General features: G+C 45.3%; 1 protein-coding gene across 1 annotated transcript in view; it reads left to right on the top strand.

Annotated features, from left to right (window-relative positions):
- The window catches only part of LOC119395752 (glutamate receptor ionotropic, kainate 2), a 51,782-nt gene extending 30,223 nt beyond the window's left edge, over nucleotides 1-21,559 (top strand). The window contains exons 11-15 of the mRNA XM_037662758.2: nucleotides 743-1,083; nucleotides 3,043-3,241; nucleotides 4,205-4,430; nucleotides 17,260-17,534; nucleotides 18,868-21,559. Coding sequence (XP_037518686.1) covers nucleotides 743-1,083; nucleotides 3,043-3,241; nucleotides 4,205-4,430; nucleotides 17,260-17,534; nucleotides 18,868-19,038 — 1,212 coding nt within the window. The 3' untranslated portion in view covers nucleotides 19,039-21,559. The remainder of the gene's footprint in view (nucleotides 1-742; nucleotides 1,084-3,042; nucleotides 3,242-4,204; nucleotides 4,431-17,259; nucleotides 17,535-18,867) is intronic.
- Nucleotides 21,560-25,314: the final 3,755 nt, after the last annotated feature.

The following is a 25,314-nucleotide window of genomic DNA, read 5'->3' as shown; positions in this document are numbered from 1 at the left end:
GTGACGTCCGCCCTTCACTCCCCCTTTACTATGATGTACACTATGAGTCAACTCGAGTAAACTGTTGGATATACGCCAACGCCCCCTAATGCCGTCCTCCTAACTCTATTTTGAATGTATCTGCGGGCTTTCTGGAGTTTAATTAGGCTCCTAATTAATGTGAACTGTTCGACGTTTGTTGCGTAGCCCTACGATTAGCTACTCAGTACCCACCAATCGCCAATTTCGTTTAGGACGAATCAGTCAGTTCGTTCTTGTAGTTTCCAGCTTAGATATCACCATTCAATGAATGTTACTCAAATATTCTGGCGGTTAATTGACCATCTTCTGTAGTAAACTGATGCTCCTATATCATATCTATAATATACAACCCTTATCACCTTTTTATGTCGCTTTATTTTTGCTTGGTGATCTTTTGGAATTTATGCACAACCCCACTTGGTGGTGAATGTGGGGTGCTCCGCAAGGTACTCAATGTCCCTAGGTGCTGGTGCGATAAAAGTGACAAGCAGCAGGGTCGTAGCCAGAAATCTTTTTCGGGGAGAAGAGGGGAGGTCGGATTCAACCACCTTTTAGGTATGTTCGTGCGTGTGTATACACACGACGGGAGTGCAAAATGGACTAGTTTCAACGGGAAGGGGAACGGCTCAAGCTCAACCCCGTCCCCCTCCACCGCCGGCTGCGCCACTGACAAGCAGGTATGGTTTCCGGTGTACGAATCGTTGGCTCGCTGTTTTCGCAGAGAGCGGACTTGGCACTGGCCCCGCTCACCATGACCTCCCGGCGAAGCACCGCGGTGGACTTCACGGCACCCTTCATGACGCTGGGCATCGGGCTGCTGAATGCTCGCGAGGACGAGACCGTGGCGCACACTTTCCTGAGTCCCTTCAGCGCGGCGCTGTGGTGCGCCGTGGTGGCCACCGTGCTCGCCTCCATGTTGCTGCTCAGCCTGGTCGGCCGCATGTCGCCGCTCGAGTGGCGACGCATCAGCGACTCCCGCCTGGACACGGACTACACGCTGGGCAACTGCTTCTGGATGCTCTTCAGCGGCCTCACCTTGCAACGTGTCACTCTCACGCCAAAGTGCGTATTCACGGTGTTGCGTCTCTCCAGACGATTCTTTCGTTCTTAATTCAATAGTTTGCCCTTTGGCATAACACGCTTTTTAACACACACGTATGTAACACGTATAGAGCCTAGCAAGGATTCGTGAGAAGGAATACGGATGGAACATGCCAAAGAGATGATAGATGGGCCAGTTGCAGCAAATTCGTCGTAAAGAAGTAATTACAACACGTATGTGCAGCAATGGAGGCACTCACTCCAAACTACCGACACAGTCCTCGTTGCGTGAAATGGACCTCAACTTTACAACCATGCAGCCTGACAGCATTTGTTCTTTTTCAGTAGCTTGTATGTGACTATGGGGTACAAATACTTTTAAACATTTGTATCTGATTTGCAGCACATCATTTTGGCGCGGCATGCAGCTATAGGCTGAGTTGGTCACATCTGACGTATTATAATTTGTTAGCAACGCAAATAATGCAAGGTGTTTTTTTTTTAAATGCAGAATGGTAGACAACGTCCTCGACTTCAATCAGAGAGCTTTCTAAAAAAAGTTAAAAATGGCCTTTTTGAGAAAACTGCTTTCAAACGTTGGCGTTTTCGGTTAACCGCGAAAGTTTCGGCACAATTTTAAAGTATACAAGGGCGCACGAAAACCAAGAAAATTACTATAAATGACAGCTCAACTATAAATTCAACATGTACCGAGCTTTATCATCCTCAGTTTAGGTGATAAATTCCGGAAATACATATATTTGGTGCTGTTTACCTTGTTTGTGATATTTTTTTCTCCAAAGTGCTTCGACATTAAAGGAATATAAAATGCTCATAACATTGCATTTCACTTTTTCTTTGATGGGAATAAATATTGTGACCAAGAAGTGCGCTGTTTTTTTGTTATATGCGCCCAAAGATCGGAAATAACGAAATTGGCGGAAAAGTGTTTCTTGCGGCCAAAATTTGTGGATCTTTTTAGGCAAACATTTTTTTTTGCGAAGATAACTTCGAAATTGTTGTTCTGCGTCTAAAAACTGTGCCTATAGTAAACTACATCAAAATCAGGAATGGTGACCGAGACCTCGTGTTCATTTTTTTCTGGACACATCCACCTAAAAAAAATTCAACCACCTTACCACATCTTTCAGACAGCAACGCATTATGGGTTTCGCCGAAATTTCAATCCATTCTCGGGGAATGCGAAGGACATTTCACCGATTCTTGCGTCATCGAAGTAGTCTATATGCTTGACTTTTATTTTTCAACGCCGTTAAGCTTGACCGAGAAATGGGTTGCTCCTGTTGGTTTGCTTCTCTCTAAATGAGTTGCTCCTGTCTCAATGATCTGGTGGGATTGGTTTAAATATTTTATACGGTAGTTCCCGCTATCCGTGACGCTACGCACTGAAGGTGTTTTTGTTCAGAACACGTAGCCAATATCGTTATATATGTCGTGGGGATCGCGGATCATAACCCTCGCTCTCATCAAGAGCAGCGGTGATAGCAAGCAGCGACGAGTGCTACTGCGCATGCGCCTCCTTGTGCTAATGGTTTATAAGCCAGCAAAGCGAGCGCCCCGGAGGGCGTTGCCGGCGAACTATCGTGAAATGTGCGGGTGTGCGCGGCGTGCGGTCCGCCGGGGCCAGGGATAGCGGCACCGGCGTGGAAGTGGTTCGTGGAAGGGATTCTTGGAAGTTCTTTTATTGTTTTCGGGCTGCCGTAACGTCGTTAAAGTTTGGACTAATAAATGTTATTGCGTTTTCCCGCCGTCTACGAGCGCCTTCTTTTTGGAGTAGGCAACGAACCCCCACAATGTCTACCGTGTCTCTTTTTTGTCCAAGTCGTGTCCTGCGTTAAACCACCGCGTTCACTAAAGATGTACAGACAAGCCCGCTTTGGCATTCTCGTTCCAAAACATTTGCGCGAGACTCTTCGGATGTGAGGTGGTCAACTGTGGTTGGTAAACTAACGCGTGCAGGGCGCCGTCCACTGTGGTGGCGATGGTGTCGTGGTGGCTCTTCTCCCTGGTGGTGATGGTGGCGTACGCGTCGGTGCTCGGAGAGTTCATCATTCGCTACCGTGACCGGCCCACGCTGGACAGCCTCGACGACCTGCTGCGCCAGAAGGAGATCAAGTACGGAACGCTGCGTCAGGGCTCTACGCACGACTTCTTCAAGGTGAGCCAATCGAGATGTTCTATACAAACACATACGTATACATCCGTTTACAGAATACTGCACGGAAGCCTTCCTCTCTGTGAATGCAGCGGCATAGATTAGAATGTCAAACAAGTGCGGCCAAGTATTCTATAGTTTTGTTTAAAGGGAAGAAACTGAGTGTGTCAGATAACCGGTGGTCTATTAGAGTTAGATCTACCAAGGGCAAGTCAGATATTCTAGAAAAAGTGAATGGCGTGATCACTTTAGGAAATTTGGACGCATAGGAAAGAGGCTAGCTGAAGCGAGAAAGGCATAGTGAAGTCGACTTTTTGGCGAGTAAAGCATAATTCTGTGGTAAAGCCGTATCACTTGGAAGTGCACGAAAGGCATATTGATCACCTCCGTGATCCACTTTACAAACAGATCTCAATGGGTGCAAACACACAGAGAGCATTAGTACTAAAACTTTGTACTAAAACTGTATGAAGGAATTGCGCAAATTGCTCGCTACATTGGTTTAGGTACTAAGTGAAAGGTGTTTCATTGCCTCCTACGAATGATCTAGGGCTTCATGTCCTTGAATAATATTGTCTACCGTGGGAAGAAACACAAGGTGCACTACCATGGGTTAAAGTGAAATATGCAATTCATTTGAGCCAGTCAGCGCGCGTGGTCCTGTCATTTCGTGCTCTTTGCCTTCGTTATCAACGCCGCAGAAGCAATGAAATATATTTTTCCTTGTCTCTAATGTGGTTATTGACTGCAACTTCACGCATACCTTGAAGTTATTCTTCGCGATAATATTTGAAAGGTGTTATTTACTCTATGGTCGCATCTTTGCTTTATCTGCTGTGTGGCCGACGGACAAGCACTACGGTCCCTAGGTTGGCCAGCAGACCTATTTAGCGTACGTATATGGGCAGTAAGCTTGATGTGACTTTGTCCACTGATCGTCGGATGCCTCTCTGCTTTGCTGCGCAGCGCTCGACGTTCCCGCAGTACATGAAGCTGTGGCAGGGCATCCAGAGCCAGGGCGACGAGGCGTTCGTCGACAGCTACGCCGAGGGCCTGGAGAGAGTCATGGGCGGCTCGTACGCCCTGTTCATGGACTCGCCCGCCCTCGAGTACCTCGAGAGCCGCTACTGCGAAGTGGAGCAAGTGGGCGAGGTCATCGGCTCCTCGGGCTATGCCATCGCCTTGCCCAAGGGTGCGTGCGCATGCCTTGTCATGAACTGAGCAATTGGTCATGTCAGCGTAACTACCATGGAGTCCTTCGGTCAGTTTTCGAATTCCCGGGTCTTTTATCTACCCTGCGCTATCGCCCGTCAGAAATAAAATTAAGAGAGAGGGGTTCACGGGAGAATAAAAATAAATTTCGGGGTCTTACCAGCGAATATGACAATCTGATGATGAGACACACTGCATATGGGAATGCGGACTAATTTCGACCACCTTGGACTCTTTAACGTGGTGTTGTTGAATTTCGCCCCCGTCGAAATGCATACGCTGCGCGAACGGAAATCGAATCCGCGCCCTTGGGCTTAGCAGTGCAACATCTCGCCGTGAGCTATTACAACGGGTGAATGTTAATTGAGAATTGATCTAACCAGGAGTAATCTGAAGAAGCTATGTCTCTGGACCCAACGTTTTAACTAGAAAACGCGTATTCGTCATTGCAGCGAAGCAAACACGCTTACTGAAACGTAGGCTTCATAGACGTTCATTTTTTTACCAGTGTTGTGCATTCTGTCCATCAGACATGGTATGCCAGGAAAAGTATACTCGTACAGGAAAAGTTTCATTAAGCTGGACTGGGCGACTGCTATGACGGGAGTCTTGGTAAACCAGAAAAAAAATACTGCAAAAGACTAAACTATGTGTTGCGTTCCTACGCAGCTTTCTCATTACGTCATAAATTCCGAACGGCGTCTAATGAGCACTATAAAATAGTATATCGACGAACACTGAATAAATGGCAAAAGAAAGCTAGTACAAAAATACCGAACCTACTTAGTATGGCAAATTCATTGCTGAAGAAAAATTGCTTACAACTTGCGAAAATGCCCGGTAAGTAGTGAAGACGCGTTAAACTGCTGGTGCCATAGCTTAAGACTGGAACACAAAACATTTAGACTTCGGTCTATGTGTTATCCGTTAACAAGGAGCTCTATAGAGGTCAAATACAGCTAGTCGTGTCTTACGGAAAGAAATCACGAGGTCAAATAAACGGACATCTAGTGTCCGCTTTCGCGTTCATCGCACTGCTTGCGCAAAGTGCTCAGCAGTGAAGAAACGACGCAAAAGCAGTTCATTATTTATGTGCGTCAAGCGCTAAGCAAAAGTCAATTGAAGAGTAATCTACCAACCAGACTTGTTGTAGCGATTAAATGGGAAGTAACCTGCGCGCCTTGGGTGTTTATGGGTTGCCGTTCGTGTATTAATCGTAAACATTGTTTGCTCTAACCGTGGCAAGTAATTGCTATTTGAAAAAGTGAACGTTTGCCTTGGGAAGACCACGTACACTGTTTTCTAGCCTTGACGAGGAATTGTATTGTTGCAAATTGAATTGGAATGCTATAGGAGGCACTCGAATGCGTCACTATTGTGATAGAGAGAATACCGTGTGAGAACACATGAAACTCCGAATATAAATCTAGCACTCCTCGATATTCGATTCGATTATCGTTAAAAAAAACGCTAGGTTTGCGCGGAGTGCGAAACACAGTTACAGCGAAAGCTGGAAGAGCGGCCTTCCTAGAGCCCGTTCTAAACTCTTTTGGGGAAGCTAATACAAGTATACATGCACGGTATACACGTCACAAATCATAATTTTTGTTAAGTAGGGACGCACCCACTATACTATACGCACCCATTATTAATCTTTCTGCGGATAAGCGAGGTACCCGCTACACATCTGCAAGGCACTATGTGCACTTTGTTGATGCTTCATGTGGCTGACGACGATGAAGACTAATGGTTGACCACTGGTGTAGTGGGGGGGAAGCTTTCAACCACACACGCGTTGTGCAATTAGCACTGTGTGAAGCCTGGTTGTTATTTTACTCTTCTGCCACGCTATATTACACATGGTTACGCGATTCCTTGCCAGACATGACGCTCATATAGGGTCTTCTTGCAAAGGCTATTCAAGCACCAGCGTGGTTCTGTGGTAGAATACTCGATTATCACGCAGTGGGCGCGGGTTCAAACCCCATCGACCCGTGATGTTTTTTATTTATTTCATTTTTTAGGGGCGAAGCTCCTAAAGCCGTGGGTTTGTCCCTCCTAGCTCGTACGTGACCGCCTATGCCGCGCGTACACTCTAATCACGGTAACGTTTACGACAGCATAAAAAGACATGTAACTTATAATTTATAAGTTACATGGCTGTTACAGCAATTTTATCTTTGTGTTTTCTTCATTTCCCTCTCTCATAAAGGTTACATCGACAGCAGCGTGCCAAGTTAAAAGCTAAAGCACCGCGATGAGCATTGTAACCTTTAGATTGTCACTTATAAAAGCGCAATGACTCATCCGTCAGGGGACCTACACTATGGAGTGGAAGTTTATTCATCGATGTGTCACATCGCGATCTGTCTTGTTCAAGGCTGGCTTCATCAATTGAACAGCGGATGATTTACACACAGAACGGGTCTTGACAGCAGAAAAGCAAATCACAGAAGCAGCGATTTTACATTGCGGCATACTGAGGCAAGCGATGGTGGGGTATGAACTAAAACTGGAGTTCAATAAGGTGAGCCCGCTTCCAAAACCCGTGATTTATGAAGTGACATAATCTGCACAGACATCGGCAGAAGCACAAGAACGAAAAACTATCGTATGTTGGTCAAATGTTTGTGCTAAATAATTTATTAAGTAGCTCTTATATATATTTTCCTTTTAAGCCGCATAAGTAATTAATTTGCCTCCGGGAAGCTTCGCATACGGCGACAAGATAAAGTACTGTGGGCACACGACAACCGACCAAATTAAACTGACGATGCGATCGAAGAACCATCCCGTGGCGCGAGAAAAATATTTTTCCGAGACTCGCAATACAATTTATTCGACTTTCGCTGTCGTGTTTTCTAGTTTGTTTCTTTTTTTTTTCGCGTTATAATTAACGGATCGTAAAGTGCAGCAAACGTCACGGGACAACATAGCGCCAAACACGCTTAACCGTCATCAATTTGCCAACACGGGAGAAAAAGATGCCGCTGAGTTCACAAAACAGCGTGGGACGGCCGCTCCAGTAGAGAGGCTGTGTAGAGAGATGTATGAGCTCGCTGTGAGTAACAAATGTGGCGTCCTCAAGGCGCCGCTTCAACTTTATCGAACCAGGGACGGCGTCATCCCTCCTAGGCTTTGCACAGCTTGAGGTGTATGCCGGGAAGAGAATTCGAATGCGAGGCGGTTGGTGCGGTTGTTGAAGCTCCGTTTGTGCAGTGCTGCTCTTTGTTTCATCGATTTAACCAGGTTTTACGCTCCGCGCTTTGTTGACGTGCGTGGTCTAATCGTGTTGTGTACGTGAGTGGCGTGTAACTAGTGATACAGCTCGCAAGGACAGTCATTAACGTGCGCGATCCGCCGCAAATCAGCCACGACGCATTGCAATGGGCACGTTCAGTGGGCTGCGCGGCCGTTGCGACGAGCTGCATTGCTGATTCTTCGCTTGCCTGAGACTGGCAATTGTCGAGCGGGTTGCATCCGTTGTTACGTTGCCCGAAGACAGTAGTAAATGTGATTTGCAGGTAAGCAATATTCTCTCTTCAGTACGTTGTTTGCTTGTGTATATGTACTTATGTCTCGTGTTTACCTGAATTCATGCTCATGCTTACGCTACTGTACGAGATGGGTCGTGTCATACTTTTATGTTTTAAATAAATCGTGTCATGCCTTTATGTAATGCACTGTTATTGGCAGTATTTGCTCTGCGTTTCACATTACAAGATGAGTTTTTGGGCGTATATTATCAAACATCCGACTAAGATCATTCGTTATCATACACGTTTATGTGAGAAGAGATGAAGGACAGAAGTTTAACCCTTCTTGCTGTCGCCGTCTTGGTACCTTCAACACGCTCGATGAAGGCTGCAATCACGGTGTGAAATACTGTAGGCGGCATAAACAAACTGCCCCAGATCAGCTTTGCCCAGACGAGCTCTGCGTGCGCAGTAACTCGCTCCTGTCACTGGCAGTCTGGGCTGTTTGTCATGTCCTTATCACCGGTACATGATATTTCGTGGCGTCTATACGCAACGTGTCGGCTAATTCAACTTTTCGCCATGCTTCAAACTCTGCTGCTGTTGTTTTAGGTGGACGAGTGAGGGTTTGAGGCGGTAATGCGGGCTAGTTGGTTGTGATCACTGGTGTTCATTTCGGTAGCGCAAAGAAAATTAGACACATAAAAAAAAGCCCTCGTAGAGTGATGTAGCGCGTCGCGCCTGTGCAACGGGTTTTTGTGTGTTTCCTTGCAGTAAAGTCAGTTGATATTTAGCGCCCGTCCTGTCTACGTGTTCTCTCTTGTCTTTAATTGTTTTGCGCTACCGAAATGAATAAAGCTTTAAGTACACGAAAGACAATGAAATGGCGTTAAGAGTGCGTTTTAAGTGTAGTTTTATGTGTCTTAAAGGAAATCACAGCATCCTTCCGTGTGTAGCTGAATGTAGCAAATCCGAGGCACTGCGCCGACCGAATTAAACATTTAATACACACACACACAAAAGGACGTTTATGACGTGAAAAAATAAATTGTTAAATCCAGTGCTTTGGCTGAGCACGTTTCAGGGGACACGTAATCGACTGGGGGAAGGCACGTGCTCGCGCTAGAGAAAAATGACTGTCACGACGTCTTTATCTCGAGTCGCTCTTGATACCGACCACTCCGTGTGTGTGCGTGCGTACGTGTGTGTGTGTGCTCGTGCGCGTGTGTGTGCTCGCGTGTGCGTAGGTGCTCGCGCGTGTGCTCGTGCGCGCGTGTGTGTGTGTGCTCGCGTGTGCGTATGTGCTCGCGCGTGCGTGTGTGTGTGTGCTCGCGCGTGTGCTCGCGTGTGTGTGTTTGCGCTCGCGCGTGTGTGTGTTTGCTCGCGTGTGTGCTCGCGTGTGCGTAGGTGCTCGCGCGTGTGCGCGTGTGTGTGTGTGTGTGCTCGCGCGAGCGCGTGTGCGTGTGTGCTCGCGTGTGTGTGTTTGCGCTCGCGCGTGTGTGTGTGTGTGTTTGCTCGCGTGTGTGCTCGCGCGTGTGTGTGTGTGCGCGCGCGAGTGTGCTCGTGCGCGTGTGTGTCGTGCGCGTGTGTGCTCGCGTGCGTGTGTGTGTGTGCTCGCGTGTGTGCTCGCGCGTGCATGCGTGTGTGTGAGTGCGCGCGCGCGTGTGTGCTGGTGCGCGTGTGTTTGCTCGCGTGTGTGCTCGCGCATGCGTGTATGTGTGTGCGCTCGCGCGTGCGTGTGTGTGTGTGCGCGTGTGTGTATGTGTGTGTGTGTGCGCGCGTGTGTGTGTCGAGTGCGTGTGTGTGTATGTGTGTGTGTGCTTTTTGCTTTAGTCGGCTCAGTGCCTCGGGTTTTCAACGTCACCACGTATCAACCCAACCAGACGGGCTTCCGTCAGACTTCAAACTTCTGCGTCTTGACCTAGCTTGAAACCTTACCAAAAATATATGCTGAAGTCATCTTCATTCCATAGTTGCACTCATACAGATCAGAATGTACGGCATTCCAAATTCAGATAATTCATGCTCATGCTTACGCTGCTGTAAGAGTTGGGTCGAGTCAGAAAAATAAATTGTCATGCTTTTACGCATCGTTGCCGGCAGTATTTGCTCTGCGTCGCTCGATTACGTCTAACTGCTTCGCTGTCGAAACGGGGCAGCTGAGCATATGTTACGCGATAAGCGATACGCTGTGGCTTAATGATTTTTCAGATAGCACGAAGGCCAGCAATGGTGCAACGTAGGAGTTCAAAGGGGGACATGGTCAGTGTGGTTGGTATGTCTTTCGATCTCCTTAGTTCCTTGGCGATAAAAATTTGTTGTCTGGCACTGAGATAACTTTTTTTTGTGTTCTCGTTCTGTTCTATAGGGTGCAAGCAACGTGTCATTGTGGTTATAAAAAATGAATCAGTATACATGTGATTTAACTGTCAAAGCTGGAATGTTTAAAGGTACGTAGACACCACAAATGATTTTTTTCCCGCCATATTAAATGTGTTGCGTTGGAACTGTTTACAGCATACATCCCGCCCAAGGCATGCTGGGATGATCTCCTATCAGGCAGCTTGGAAACTTCCAGACGCCGATATGCCTTACGTTCGGTGCATGCAGCCGAGGTTATGAACTGTCAAGTGGAATATGCCCCTTAAAGAAAACGAGCATATTCAAGCTCCACGCGAAATGCAAAGTATGGTCATTGAAAAATGTAAATTGTAATGTTTCTCTTTCTAATCACCTGCTGTCGTGTTTCTGCTACTAAACTGTCACTTACATTATTGTATTGCTGACTCTTGTGCTAAACAGATGTAAATTGCATTTGGGATTAACGTGCGTTTTCAAATAAGATTTTTGTTTTCCGATAAACGTATTGCACAGGATAGTAGATTTGAGGAACGCTTATGTATTGGTCAAGTAACACCCTTTTTTTTTTGAGGGGGGAGGGGTGGAGTATGTGTCTCACATTACATGTTATCGGCAGTTGTGTGCAAAGTGGCAGTAACCGTTGGAATAGTGTAAAATAACGGTCCTCTTCTTTTAGGATCGACTGTCCAGCGAGGAGATTGCGGAATCAGCAACTGACATATTGACTGATGAAACATGATGGTGCGTGCAGCAAGAGAGGGTTTGACTGCAGATCCTGACCACCTGCTCCTGAAAATTTGTACCAACCACAGGCGAAAACAAGGAGAAACGCTCTGAATACCTGCGGTATTTTATCAGCTAGACAAGTCCCTGAAGCTTTAAATCAATAAACTTTGATGTATTCTGCTTTGGAGGTATAAAGCAATGAAATATGAATTCTTTTCGAATGGTGCATGTTTTTTTCTTCAGAAAGTTTCTTGTGAGCACGCACAACCCGAGCAACAAAAGTAAAGGACTGACAATCACCCTCTTTTTGGCTGCCCTCTGGGTTTCAGCTGCCCTGCTTATGTGCAAAATACCAGCAGTTATGGTATGCCGCACACATTAGTGTACTTAAGGAGAAGCACGACGCTGATCACGTATTATTTGCAGGGGTATCCACTCAGTATGACCGCTCTACCCGTGGCCCACCGACCCAGGTGTCGCCTAACAAAGGGTATGTGCCTCTTTTTTCTTTCGATCTTCTTTCTGCGACACATTTCGGACCACTCGCTACACGCATGATCGGCCCAGCCAAGTGTCGTCTAGCAAGAGAAGCGTGGCTCTTCCTTTAGGGCTTCTTTCTGTGCACGCCTAATCTTTTGTACTTCTTTCTGCGGCTTCATTATGCAGCGTACAAATATGTACACAGAGTAATGAGAACTTTCACGGCGGTGTCATATGGCCTGCCCTGTCCTGAATACACACGCTGGAGCTTTGGAATAATTCTGGTACATGTCTGTTTAGAGCACGACAGTTGCGGTGTCCGTGGCAGGAGATGTACGCTTCCCTCATCGCAAGGAAAACCACAAAACAATTTCCTTTGGAGTTGGCTTAGAGCTTGCATGCATCATAACGTCACACCTTCGCCCACAAGGATCGTGTTGTTCAAATGTGGTCTGCCACTAAAACGATAATTAAGAAGAGCAGGTGATTGACAGATATTCTTAATCATGAGTTGTGCCATGTGTATCAGACAAGTATCCTCTCTTGATCCAATTACGTAGATGCTTAAGCATTACAATTTGCATCTCTCGAGAAAACCGCGTTCCGGCTCTTGATATGCGCTCTTGGTATTATTGTATGTTTTGCGTACGCATACATTTACATTTACTGCGTGTTTTTCTGATAATATCATTCAGCATTCGTATGTAATTTGCACAAACGTACCAGCCAGCTACTTATTACGCGATGATTTCAGACATTTCTTTGGGTTTTGCGAGAAGTACGTAAAACTGACTTAACGTGGCGTATGGTGAGTGGTCTGTATATCAATTTTGAATATACTCTACGCCGTGAGGAGCAGTGTTAATTCTCCGCGCACTTCTTTACCGCCTTCAGCAGCTTCCCTGCTTTGTCAACTTCGCATTTTGTCAGTATCCACGTTTCCAATGCTGATCCCATATTTGAAGGTGAACAAAATGGCAAATAGCCCTGTAACAAATAGACGGCTGGTATTTATTATCAGATAACACATAGTTTGATTAGCACGAATCACACAGTCAAAATGAAATTGCACCGACAGGAAAAAATAATTGATGTGTTATAATCAGGCCAACCTGCTTAAACTGCATAGAAGTTGGACCAAGAGAGGATTGCCTGACACTTATATCATGGTACTGTTATAAAATCTCCGGTCGTCATATTGACGGGCCGACAACATTTTAATAATAATCGCGGCTGATCATTACTGTAGTGCATTCTAACTCCAAATCGCCTAGAATATGCAAATGTTTTGTTAGCTGCCTCTTCTAATGAGCGAAGGCAACGCGTTTGGCCTCGGGCACCGCAATTGTCACGTTCTATAAGCAGCCATGCATTTGAATTATTACAATGCGCCATCGCGTGTGTTCCGAGAAGCACCTTCCATGTGACACCTTCCGCAAAGGTTCGCATTTCTTAGCGTACGTATATAGACGGTGTAATAAAACCGCACAAGCAAGCGCGGAAAAAACACGAGGCATGCGCAGCACGAAGTGCGAAAGAGTGGAAGGCTGTGCTTCCGTTGCTGTGGCACAACTGGCTGATCCAAGCATGTGATGAGCGTAACCTCCTGGAATGCGTCGAAGAAAGAAGAGCGAAGGAAAGAAGAGGCGCAGAGCGGTGGCCGTATAAAATCTCCTGCAAGCCGTTTTGTGTAAACACTATACCGTGTACTGTACAACGTAACCTCTATTTTTACGTGATGTGGCCGCATAAAATCTCCTGCAAGCCGTTTTGTGTAAACAGTATACCGTGTACTGTACAACGTAACCTCTATTTTTACGTGAGAATGCTCGATAATATGAACGGGTACTAAAGGTTACTAGGTAACTTCTATTTTATAAGTACACAAATTTGTGAAAATGTGCACCTTTAGTAAACGTTACCGTGCTTAGAGTGTATGTGCCAGTGGTGATGGCAACGAAGCAGCGCGAGTGTTCTTGGCCCAGCGCAGGAACGAAGAAGACGTTGAAGTTCTTTCTCTGATCGATAAAGCGTGTTTGTTTGTAGTGCTCCGTGTCCTCGTCGATCCCACGTCGTTACACTGGTGGAGGTGCGGGGTAAGCTTCATGCTTGGCACTCCATCGCGGAGCCGACAATCGAGCCCGGAATCGCCACCACGCGTCGAAACACAGGTCCACCGATTCAGTGCTTCCAAATACGCACTCAGATGTATCCATATGCAACTTACCACGATCCGAGGGACGTGCATAGACTTAGTGTTTGCAATCTTCCCACTGCAGCCAGTACAAGAACCTCTCTCGCTTCATTTCACGGACCATAACGCCGTCATAATGAAGGGACCTCGCAATCCAGCCGCCATGACAACGACGAAATGAAAAGAACAAACGAAGAAACGAAACAACAAACGAACAAGAACAAAATAAAAGTTGATTTTGTATAATATACGCACAGTCTTACGTCTTTCTAATGATGTAATGGGCTAACTTTCACGGGAGAGTTACGGTTTACCGATGATCTCCCCCTCTCGAGCTTCGCCCACTTATCATAATTCATTCCGTGGATATGGCGTGATTTTTACAGCGAAAGCTGTTATGAGATCGTTTCACCGGCCGTTTTTGGCGCCGTATATAGTTGTCCGCTGCCGCCGCCGCCGCCGCCGCGGGAGTACGTAACCAGGATCGCTCGAAATAAGAAAAAAAAAACGAATTAAGAAAAAATTCCAGGATGGAACGAGGTTCGAACCTGGGCCCTCTGCGTGTGAGCCTAGTATTCAACCTCTGAGCCATGCCGGTGCTTGAAACTGCTTTGCAAATAGGTTCTATACAGGCTTCATGTCGGGAAGGAACCACATTAGCATATGCAGTATAGCGTGGTAGAAGAGTAAAATAAAAACCAAGCATCGAACAACGCGAATTCTGTAACCAGGCGTCAGACAATGCAAATTGCGCAACGAGTAGGTTGTTGAATGCTTCCAACCCATTACAAAGGGCTCTGCCATAATTCTTCGTCGTCATGAGGCACAGCATCAACAAAGTGCGCATAATGCCTTACATGCGCTTAGCAGGTACCACAGCTCTTCGTAGAATGACGAAAAATGTCACAGTGCCTTCTGGCCTACTTCTCAAAAATTACAATGATTTATAGCGTAGTGGGTTCCTCGCAAGTGCACTTGTATTGGCTGCCAAGGAAGCCCATAAGCACATGATCCATTTCCTCGGGGTCTGAGTAAAATTACAATGATTTAGAGCGTAGTGGGTTCCTCGCAAGTGCACTTGAATTGGTTGCCAAGGAAGCCCATAAGCGCGTGACCCATTTCCTCGGGGTCTCAGTATAGTTCCTCGCCCTCCCTCCCCCGTCTCTCTTCCACGTCAACGTATGTTACACAGCATGACGGGAGAGGGAAATAGCGACCGGGCGTCACCCAATGCAAATTACATAACTGGTGGTCCGTTTAAAGCTTCCAACCCATTACAAAGGGCTGAGCCATAATTCTTCATCGTCATCAGTCGTCGCGTCAACAAAATGCACATAATGCCTTACAGACGTGTAGCTGGTGCCTCGCTTCTCCGCAGAATGACGAATAATGGCTTAGTAGGTGCTTCCCAACTTCACAAAAATTGTGATTTATGGCGTAGTGGGTACCTTTCTAGTGTACTTGTATTGTAGCCCCTAGAAACGCCGCTCTTCCAGCTTTCGCTGTGACTTTGCTGCGGTTTCAGCGCAGGCCTGGCGTTTTTTTTTTAGGGGCGAAGCTCCTTAAGGCGGCACCCGTTCGTCCCTCGTAGTCATCGTAGTAGTCCGTAACAAGTCTTACGCTTTGACCTCCAAGGTGGTGCCGGTGGGAGATTTCTCCTGTGCGTTGTTGAACAATAAAAAATTCGCAGCGTGCGCGTTAACTAAAAGCCGCATTCTTCTGTCTCTCATTCCCCATTAGCAGCCATTGGCATGTTCCAGTAGGAAACGTTAGTAGAAGTAGAAGTGTAAGTGTTAGCTAAAAGCCGACTTCTTCTGTCTCTCATTCCCATTAGCAGCCATTGTTTACCTCCAAGGTAGTGCCTGGTGAGATTTCTCCTGTGCGTGATTAAACAATAAAAATTTTGTTCAAAACGCCGTTGATTGATGAAATAAACCAACGAAAGACGCCAGATGTTTTGTAAAAGCAGAACGAAAGAACGCCAGATGTTTTTCTTAAAGTGTAGTAGTAGTAGTTGTATGTAGCCACCTCTACCGATCGTCAACGGGCGAGGTGGACCGGCAACGGCGCGAGGACCCTGCCGTACGAGAGTTAAATCACACTAAAAGACATACTTTGCGGGCGATACACTCTAGTGAGCTTTCAACTTTCCGTCTTAATGTACATGATAAAGAAATTATTTCTACGAAAAACGCAAGGCACACCTTGAGCAATATATTTGGTTTTGGGACGCTAAATGGAACCATGAGGCGATGCGAAGCCGGAGCACTTGCACGATCGCGTTCCGTTGGCTTTCGTTGGGCATGCTACCGACCTCGCGTCGTGGAACGCGCGTCCTGTCTTCCCTCTAGCCTTGCCTTTAATTCGCACAGGGCGAGCGGGGAATGCGGTCGCTCTTGGCGCTCTTTCGCTCGGCAGCGGACTTCTTCCTTGCATTTCACCGATCACAAGTGATAATGAAGGGACCACGTAAACCAACAGTACAATAAAAGTTTGATGTTTAATATATACACGATGTTTCACACTCTTTATATTATGTACTGGGCGCATTTCACGGAAGAGTTTCACGGTTTACAGATGATTCCCTCCGTAGCTTCGCCCCACTCATCATCATTCACCCCGTGGATATGCTGTGATTTTTTTTCTTCTTTTGCGCGATAGTGGTTACGGACACCGGCGGTGGTGGCGGCAGACAACTACCCCACTGCCGTTATGATCTCAGCTTTCGCCGTAAAAAAAAAAGCCTGCTCCAGAAAAACAGGGGCTGTCATGCAGTCGAACTGCAGTTAGTTTCTGAACAAATATGTACATGGAGGAGATATATATAGCGCGAATTTCCAGTCGTTTAATTATTGCGTTTTGCCTTGGAATTAACTATCCCGAATAAGACCAAAGCAATCGCTATCGATTGACTAATCTCCCAAGTCTGGGTCAATTTAAAAACAATCCGGTTGTCTTGATACATTTAATATTGCTCCTTCGTCGAGCACCACGCTTTACACTGTGCATGCGATGCTGTTGCTGTTGTTGTTGTTCTCCTTCTTCTGATTATTATTAATATTATTTTTATTATTATTTCCTTCGTTTTCTTTTTACATTTTGTTTCACATAATACATGATATAGATAACATTTTCTTTGTCTCTAATATAGAAACTTCTTTGTTGAATTATTAACTGCATTAAATGTACAAAGTAACGTAAATCTGTTTTTCTTTAAACAAAGTTTTCATTGGCCTCTTCCATCAACATTCTGTAATAAGGTATGATTTCTGACCGAAAATATGGGCTGATCCTGAAGGCAATGCAATCTAACACAGCCTCTCATAATGTCACGTAACTTCGACTACCGTATTTACTTGTATACCAGCAGCGCGCATTATCACTATCATCTGTTTTCATCAAAAATTACGTTTATTTATCACTTTGTTTACAAATTAGAAAGAATCGGCTTTTGACTGATATCCGCAGTTCACTTTTCGCATACATTCTTATCTGATTCGATTAAAACCTTTTTTTGTTATTCTAATACGCCTAACAGAGAATGACTACGCGGGCGGTTCGGTGTGTCGCAGGTAGCGCGTTCCGGTCCGAGCTGTCGGCGGCCATCATCCGTCTGAAGAGCGAGGGGACACTGCAGCTGCTGCGTCACTATTGGTGGCATGAGCGCGGCGCCGTGAACTGTCCGCGCGAGCAGCCCGTGTATCGGCCCACCCCGTTCACGGTGCGCTTCGGCCGCCTCAGCCTGGTCTTCGTCTTCCTCCTGCTGGGTCTCGTCATCACCATGCTTGTCATGCTCTTCATCTTCGTCCGAGGACACGCGCGGAAGAACCTCAGCGCCGAGTCCATGGTCAGTGGGCACTCTGTACACGCGTAACATAAACGAAGGCACATAACGAAAGTCATGCATCATGACCGCGAAGATCATGAAGTTCTAGATATAATCCAGTTGCACTTACCGACTGTCTCACGCCCATGCTTATAATATATTAACACCTCCGAGACGAGTCGATTACATCTATAGATACTGTCTATATGATGACATTAAACTCTTCTGCCAATGATACCTTCAAGTGCAACATAAATACAACGTCAGTTGAAGTCTGTTGTTACTTCAACGTCAGTTGAAGTAACATGTAGGTTAAGTGTTGCCATTGTAAAAATAACTAAGCACGAAACCGCAATGTCGCCATAAATGGGCTTATTGATAGCGTCGTTAAAGGCCACTTGCAGCGAAATGGTTAGCCACATAAAAAGCGTAGTTTCAGACATAAAGGAGCCAGCCTCGGTGCGAAATTTTGCGCTTGATCTTTGCGAGTGACTGCATCACAAGAACGCACGTTTGCTCATAGATTTAGGTGCTCGTTGAAAAACTCACAGTCAGCCAAACACAAAACCAAGGCTCTAAACATGACGCGTCTCATAATCACATCGTAGTTCTGCCACGTAAAACAGGCGAATGGATTTCAATTTTTTCTTGAATTGAACATTTGTGTTCGGTGCATGCGGCAGTGGTTTGACGCTGTTTTACATTGGCACTCTAAGATTGTGCGCCCCAGCTTTCAAACACCACAGTAAGTTAGTCATTCGAAAATATATAGCCGGTAATCGCTTTCACGTTAAAGTTAAAAGCTACAGTTTAATCTTCTATTAACTATTTATATGGCACCGGGGAGCCTCCAGTTCTGAAAATATTCGCAACGAGAGACGCTTCCAATTCAGTGACAGATACATCTTCACTGTGCAATTCGTTAACGTGCCTCACAACAACAATACACGAGGGTTTCAGTATTAAAAGATTCTTTTACCATCCAAATGCGGACTCGAGGTCGGGAATCTAGCCCCGCACACAAAGGTCATCAGCAGAGCTCCGTGCACCTGATGGGCCCCAGCAGTGGCGCAGTTCTGGAGTTCCTTACGAAGACGAGTCTCGTTCATCAAAATGCGATCATCGAGGCATTAATGGAGGCAAGCTCCCTCGTCATTGGTACTGGGTCATTAGCGCTAAATCGGCACATCATATTCTGTTGCTTTGTTTCAGTTCACTTGACTCAAGTCTTAATCTTCCAAGCATCCTTCGGCTTTACTGCGTTCTTGTATGGGCCTATGTTTGCGGTGTTGTCTAAAATAAACGCTGTTTGAATGATGTATCGACACTGGACTAATTTTTTTTTGCTTCGCAGAGTGCCGTGTGGAGCACACTGGTGGAAGAGCTGCGCGCAGCAATGCTCTGCCGCAAGGAGAAGCATGCCAAGGATGAAGAAGACGAGGCCAAGGACCAGGCGGCTACGACGCCCGCCACAGCGCAGCCGCAGCAGCCCACCATCACTACTCCGAACGATACCGCTCCGTGATCCCTGCGAGGCGCTGGACATTGGGCTCGCGCATTCGAGGCGCACAAAGGAGCACAGCATATCGGTGGCCGGCTCAGGGCGTTCGCCGGTCTCGTCGCATCGACATCACAGAGCCCGCATTCGTTGTCGCAAAACAGTCCCTTTCTGAAATTGTGAAACCGCAAGGTCAGTGCGTGACAGAGTATATACGTTTACAACAGCTGGTGCCTTACGTCAAGTGTCACAATGCTGTCTTTAAATCAGCTTACGCTGGACTTCAGTTTGTTCAACTGAAGAAGGACGCGACTTTGAGTATCTCTGAGTATCAGTTACGCGAAATGAAAACTTCAGATGTGTGCACATCGCCATTTCTAATAGCCATGCGTCAATGTGACATTATGAAGAAGGAAATGAAATAATGTCGTGCTGCGTATGTTGCGCGATGTCTCCATGCAGAACACGGAGGAATTCTGCAGCACGCGCCATTGCATCGTTACACTGCATGGCTTCCGTTTATGATACCCCATTATAGCGAAATGGCCGCCCATGTGCACCGTTACAAAGCCCTGTAGTTTCGCTGGAAGTGCTGAACTTGTGATTGCAACAGATAATGGCTAAATGGACTGTTAGGACCTCTTCAATGTCTGCGAAATCAAGGAAGCACCGATGTTGAGCAATTTTGGGCGCAGCTATTTAAGCCATCTAAGCGTGAAACGACTGCGCGGCAAACTGTGTCTCAATTGGTGTTCACGCAATTATTTTGTTATGAGCATTTCAGGGGTGTCGGTGGTGATAGGATGGGCACTTTAGAGTGAGAAGGCAGCGGACATCAAAGACGTTAGCGTGTGGGGGACATAGGCAACATATACTGTAACGAAGGAGCAATTCAGACCACGAGGAAAGAAGAAAAAAAAAAGGAGGAAGAAGAAACGTCAACATTGGGATACAAGCTATAAAATTATGGTGCTCGGACAGACCGAGCCAGACAATTGTAAAGCAAGTGGCTTCGAAATTAAAGGTCGCTTTTCAGTTCCGTGTAGCTGTACAGGTCTTTAATAATAGTAACTTCAGACGCCTCTAAGGTTTGTAACAGTATTCACGATGCCTTTTACTGTGGCAGAGATGTTCCAGCCGTCCCAAGGGCGTAATCGCGATAATTTTTATTTCGAGAGGAGGCGGGGTTCAACCACCCATTATGTATGTTCATGCGTGTGTTTGTATGTGTGTTTATACATACACATGCAATTTTTTTTAAAAAATCGGGGGAGTAGGGTTGAACGCTCAGGCTATGCGAATGAATGAGCCGCCCGTCATTTAAAATACAACGTGAGTGAGTGTAATGATGTAAAGTTATGGATAGAAGAAATATGATACACGATTTGTGCTAAAGTATTGCGCGGTACCATTCAAAGTGTCCCGAAGCAAGATTCTACCAGCATGTCGTCTGCAGCTAGTAAATGTATTGAAATCGACCTCGTTAGCTCGTGCAATAATTACGGTAGCAAACCGGTCACTCGCGCCAGGTTAACCTCCCTGCGTTTCCTTTTCATCTATTTCTCTCTCTCTCTCTCTCTCTCTCTCGGTGCATACTCAGCTGAAGCAGAATTCATCACATCATGTATGTGGTAATCTTCGCTCCGCACCCATTGGTCACGGAGCAGACTACAAAGGACCGGGAGATTACTAGTGCTAAAGTGGTATCCGTGGTTCCGGAGGAGAGCCTTTCTTTTTACCACTCATGTTCAATATACTCTGGCTTTGTTTTTCAATGCCAAAAGCTTTAAGAGAGAGAGAGTTACAAGATAAATCTCGTTTTTCTTTGCTTCGTTTTAAGTCTGCAACGATGCAAAAAAAAAAGTGCGTTATCAAGTCTGTTCTTCAACCATTTGCAAAACATGCAGTGGTCTTCAAGTGGTTGTTCTTTTATTTCTATATTTTACAATGCTACACGGGGATGTTTCTCCTGTGGTATTAAAAGAAAAAAAAAACAACTTATCAGACTTTTAAACGAAGGACTATATGTTATAGTGGCAAATGCAGAGAATTTCAGCTCACATAACTTATAATATAATGGCTTCTCGAATAGCTTAAGGCTAAGTCAAGAATCTACTCGTTTCCCAGCAAGTTCACTGGGTCTTTGCTAATGCGTGCCCCATAATTGATTAGCTAGGCGTCTTAATCTGTGCTTTCAATTTAAGTGGGTACGTTCGCTAGAGAAAATCATCACGAGAGTCTATTCGTTCAAATTAAGTCAGTCCTTCAGCTTTCATGAGTTACTTTCTTTTTTTAAATAAGCAGTTTATTGCCTGCCCTAGAAGCATATCAAAGCACTTGTGTGCGTGAGAAAGTAGCATACTATTGAGGGAATAAGGGTGAGCTTGTTCAAGGTTGCACGTTAATCGCCGCTTAGAGGAAGAGAATATGCAAATTGTAAATGAATATTTTTAGCGGCATGCTAGCGACGACATGACATTGATAATTCGCAATATGCTCGTGTTTGAATGGCTTAGTGCGAGTTGTGTAAAGTTACTTTGACAATAAAAAACGTTGAAAAAAAGCACTGAGCTGTCCTTTCCTACAGTCTTTTAAACGACCTACGTGAATTTTCAATTTCAATTTTATTCAGTTTCTTTGCATACAATGTAACATCGTTAGTGATATGTATTACATTCGGAGGTCCCATAGTTGCGAGAACTGACGGGGGGACCTCCTAATACTGAAACACATGTATGTTAAGTGTCAAATGGAGTATGGGAAAAAAGAATGCATTGATGAAAATTTTACTGGAAAGCTAGGGAGAACGCAAGATTGACAAATGAAAGCAAAAAAGTGAATGAAAAAAAGAAAAAAAAACTGGCATGGTATATAAATCTATGATTATACAATAGTTAGTATAAGCTGAAGAAAAAATGCTAGTGAAAATCTTCATGATGCGGGCATCAAGAAATCATAGAAACAAAGTGAATACAATGAAATCGAAGACAAAAGTGATGTACAAAACAATAAATGCAAAGCGACATACAAATTGCCGCTACGAAACGAAAGCAAGGTGATTTCATCTTGAAACAATAACAAGTATTCAGAGGTAATGATAGCGAATAAAGCTTGGACAATAATAAAAAAATGAGCAAATCATAAAAAACTGGCAGATTAGTAAGATAGTATAATTCCTCACACAATTGGTCGAGACAGTATTTCTTGTGAAGGTTTTTAAATGTATGTATCGATGGCGATGATTTAATTTCGTATGGTATTGAATTCCAAAATGATATGCCTGAAAAGAGGGCAGTTAGTTTCCCGTAATTTGTTAGAACGCGGGGAAGAAGTAGATTACCGTTTGAAGAGAACCTGGTAAAGTTAGAATTCATAAGCAGTTCATGTGAGTAAGCCGGGATGGAGCTGAAATGAAGGGGTATCAAAGGAAAATTATGTTACTTATAGTAGCAGGTTACCCTACTAAAATAAAAAAAAAATGAAACGGGGGGCGGTTCAGAGAATTATGATACCTGCTATTCATCACCATCATCATTCTCAGCCTACTTTATGCCCACTGCAGGACGAAGTTTTCTTCCAGTGATCTCCAATTTACCCTAGTTTATACGCCTGTGAACTTCTCAACTTCGTCACTCCATCCAAATCACTGCCGCCCTCGGGTGCGTTTTCATGTCATATACTTTCTGATTTACACGACACGGCCTGGTGCTCTCTGCCGTTTCATTAACTTGATGTGTACCAAAATAGGCTTGCCACGACATGGTTGTATAAGGAACATAAACGACACGTTATGACAGCAAAATAGCCATGCATGTCGTGTACGTTATGATTTAAATGACACAATCTTAGTGCTCTCGCGGTCGTTTTATTAGGTTGATATCTAGCAACATTGGGATGGCATGAGTGTGACAAACAAATATGACAGTACATGCCTGGTATACACCAGAATATAAGTTTCATTAGCTTGATATACACCAGAACATACGTGCATTTACGCATGAAAAACATATGATAGTGAACGACATGTCATGACATGGATGCCTTGATTTTTCTCGAAGCAAAACAGTGTGGTGTAAGCAGCGCCTTGCTGACTGCTTCGCATTACATCGATTCCCACAGTGCGTGGGATTAGCCGGATTTTTCAAAAGTTCATTAATGGCGTTAAGAGTATCATACGCACAAATTTCTAACTACGACTTGGTGTTGAGTTTATGTAACCTATGCACTTCAAAGTGGAGGATTGACGTGAGGGTGAAGAGGGAAAGGAGGAGGGGAGGGTAAAACATAGCATAGCCGTGTATAGTATTGTATAGCAAGGGGGTGGGAAAGGGAAGTGAAGGTAAGGAGGAGGGAAAGGGGGAGAGTAGAGGGCGCAAGGGTGCCACTGCATCACGAATGAACGTTTACTCTGTCGCCACGGGCACCGAGCAGGCTGCGCGTTTGGAACGCAGCACGCGCTTGCGCGTGAACGCACGTGAACGGCAGGAGAATCACTGCTCCGCACTATATACCTATAGGCTACAGCTTTCGCGTTAAATGAAATTGCATAATTTTTATGTATATTTTTAAAATTTTTGACTCCCTGATATAAATTTCAAGTGCTGTTCATTTTCTAGCCAGCTATCGATCATATCCACAGCCCTAAAAATGAATTCTGTCACGATGTTCGTAAGTATACTTGAAATAAAAAAGTAATAGTAAGGTGACCCTTGTCTTTGTCGAATAATGTTGATGTAAATACGTTACCTGTTACAGTTCAGAAGCGGTAATGCGTACGTTACTATGGTATTAAAGAGTAGCGCTTCGTGTCACCCCCAAAACTGGTTCTACGACGCCTCGCCCTGGCGTTGACCCTCTTCTTGTTCTATACCTTGTTCAATATCCGGCATTGGATGCTTGGGGTGTAAGCTACCACGTAATACCGTACAGAATTGAACTGATTTTCTATACAGAGACATCTATTGCGGTATCCCGCCTTCCAGGGATGCAGCAATACATACTACCAGATACAGTCCTATACACGGCATATCTCGCTCATATGGGCAGATCAAAAGCCCTCTGGAACGTGCCGTCAACACGAAGGATAGGGTGCCTTTTGCGGTACCGTTATCATTTTTTTCTTTCTCCAAAGTGCAACTGAGTGGAGACAAAATCGGAGAGCGTTGAACCGTAACCGAACTGGTATATTTTGCAGATCGACGCGCTGGTTCAGTGATGCCAAAACAAATCGTAGTTACATAAGCGATGTCGAATGCCGGAATAAGGGATTCTTGTGCAGCTGCGGCTCCGATGGCGCAACCCTCCGCTTCCACGCCAGTGCACGGTCACTGAGACAGAGTATACAGGACTTAAATCTCGGACCGAAAGATCGAAGTGAAAATCCACACATATGTAGTTCGCGCAGCTTCGACGTCGTTCAGATAAAATATTGATCCAAAATAAAGGAACTACCTAAAGCGTTTAGCTGGGCTAGTTGGAATACCGACGTTTGACGCATTTCCAGCGCTTAACAGATATAGATAAAAGAACGTAAATTCAGAAGGACTAAGCAACAGTAAAAACGCTGGTCTTTCGTTTTATTACATAGAAGGAACGGGCTTTCGTACCAACTGATCATGCACCAATAGACGCCGGAACAAGAGTTCTGGCGCATGCATGATTCCACTCATCAGAAATGCATGGCAGACAGGTTATCAAAAGTGTGATGTGTTTCTTTCGTCTATAGTACGATATATGCTGCACTTACACAGTTTTCGCTTGGTACTACGGTGCCCAGTCAGACATCTACATGACCTACTTCGAGTCACCTCTTACTCAATGGATGACGGGAAACATCGAGAACGATTGTTCTGCCATCTAAGACGCGATGCAGCGGCTACGATAAAAGGTCTGTGGAAAGAGATCACTACGGAACCTGTGTGAATGATCTAGGTCTGAGGCTAAGGAAAAGACGCCACTTGGAAAGCTGACGTGCATTAGCGATTCCCCTTTACTTGCAGATGTAGAAATTGCCCTCATCTATGGGCCAAAGTTTGCCACTGCGCCTAGGTGCACACCTGTAAACTCGGTGTCCCCTGTCAAGAGATAGAGCCGAATGTGCCAATCAAGAAGATAAAGATAAATGCATATTGGAAGGAGGAAAATGCCTGCAGAAAAGGTAAAACGTGTTCAAAGACAGATAAGCGTGTTAGTAACGCTATCGAACACCGAAGGAGTGATCGATTTGGCTCTCCTTGTGGCTGATAAAGAAGGTGGGTTTTTGGTGATGCCTTATGCGGTGAACTTAGATAAAGCGAGTGCGGC

The sequence above is a fragment of the Rhipicephalus sanguineus genome, chromosome 6 (assembly GCF_013339695.2).
Source record: "Rhipicephalus sanguineus isolate Rsan-2018 chromosome 6, BIME_Rsan_1.4, whole genome shotgun sequence".
Classification (NCBI taxonomy): Eukaryota; Metazoa; Arthropoda; class Arachnida; order Ixodida; family Ixodidae; genus Rhipicephalus; species Rhipicephalus sanguineus.
The sequence above is the reverse complement of the archived record's forward strand: the minus strand, read 5'-3'. Positions and strand labels throughout refer to the sequence as shown.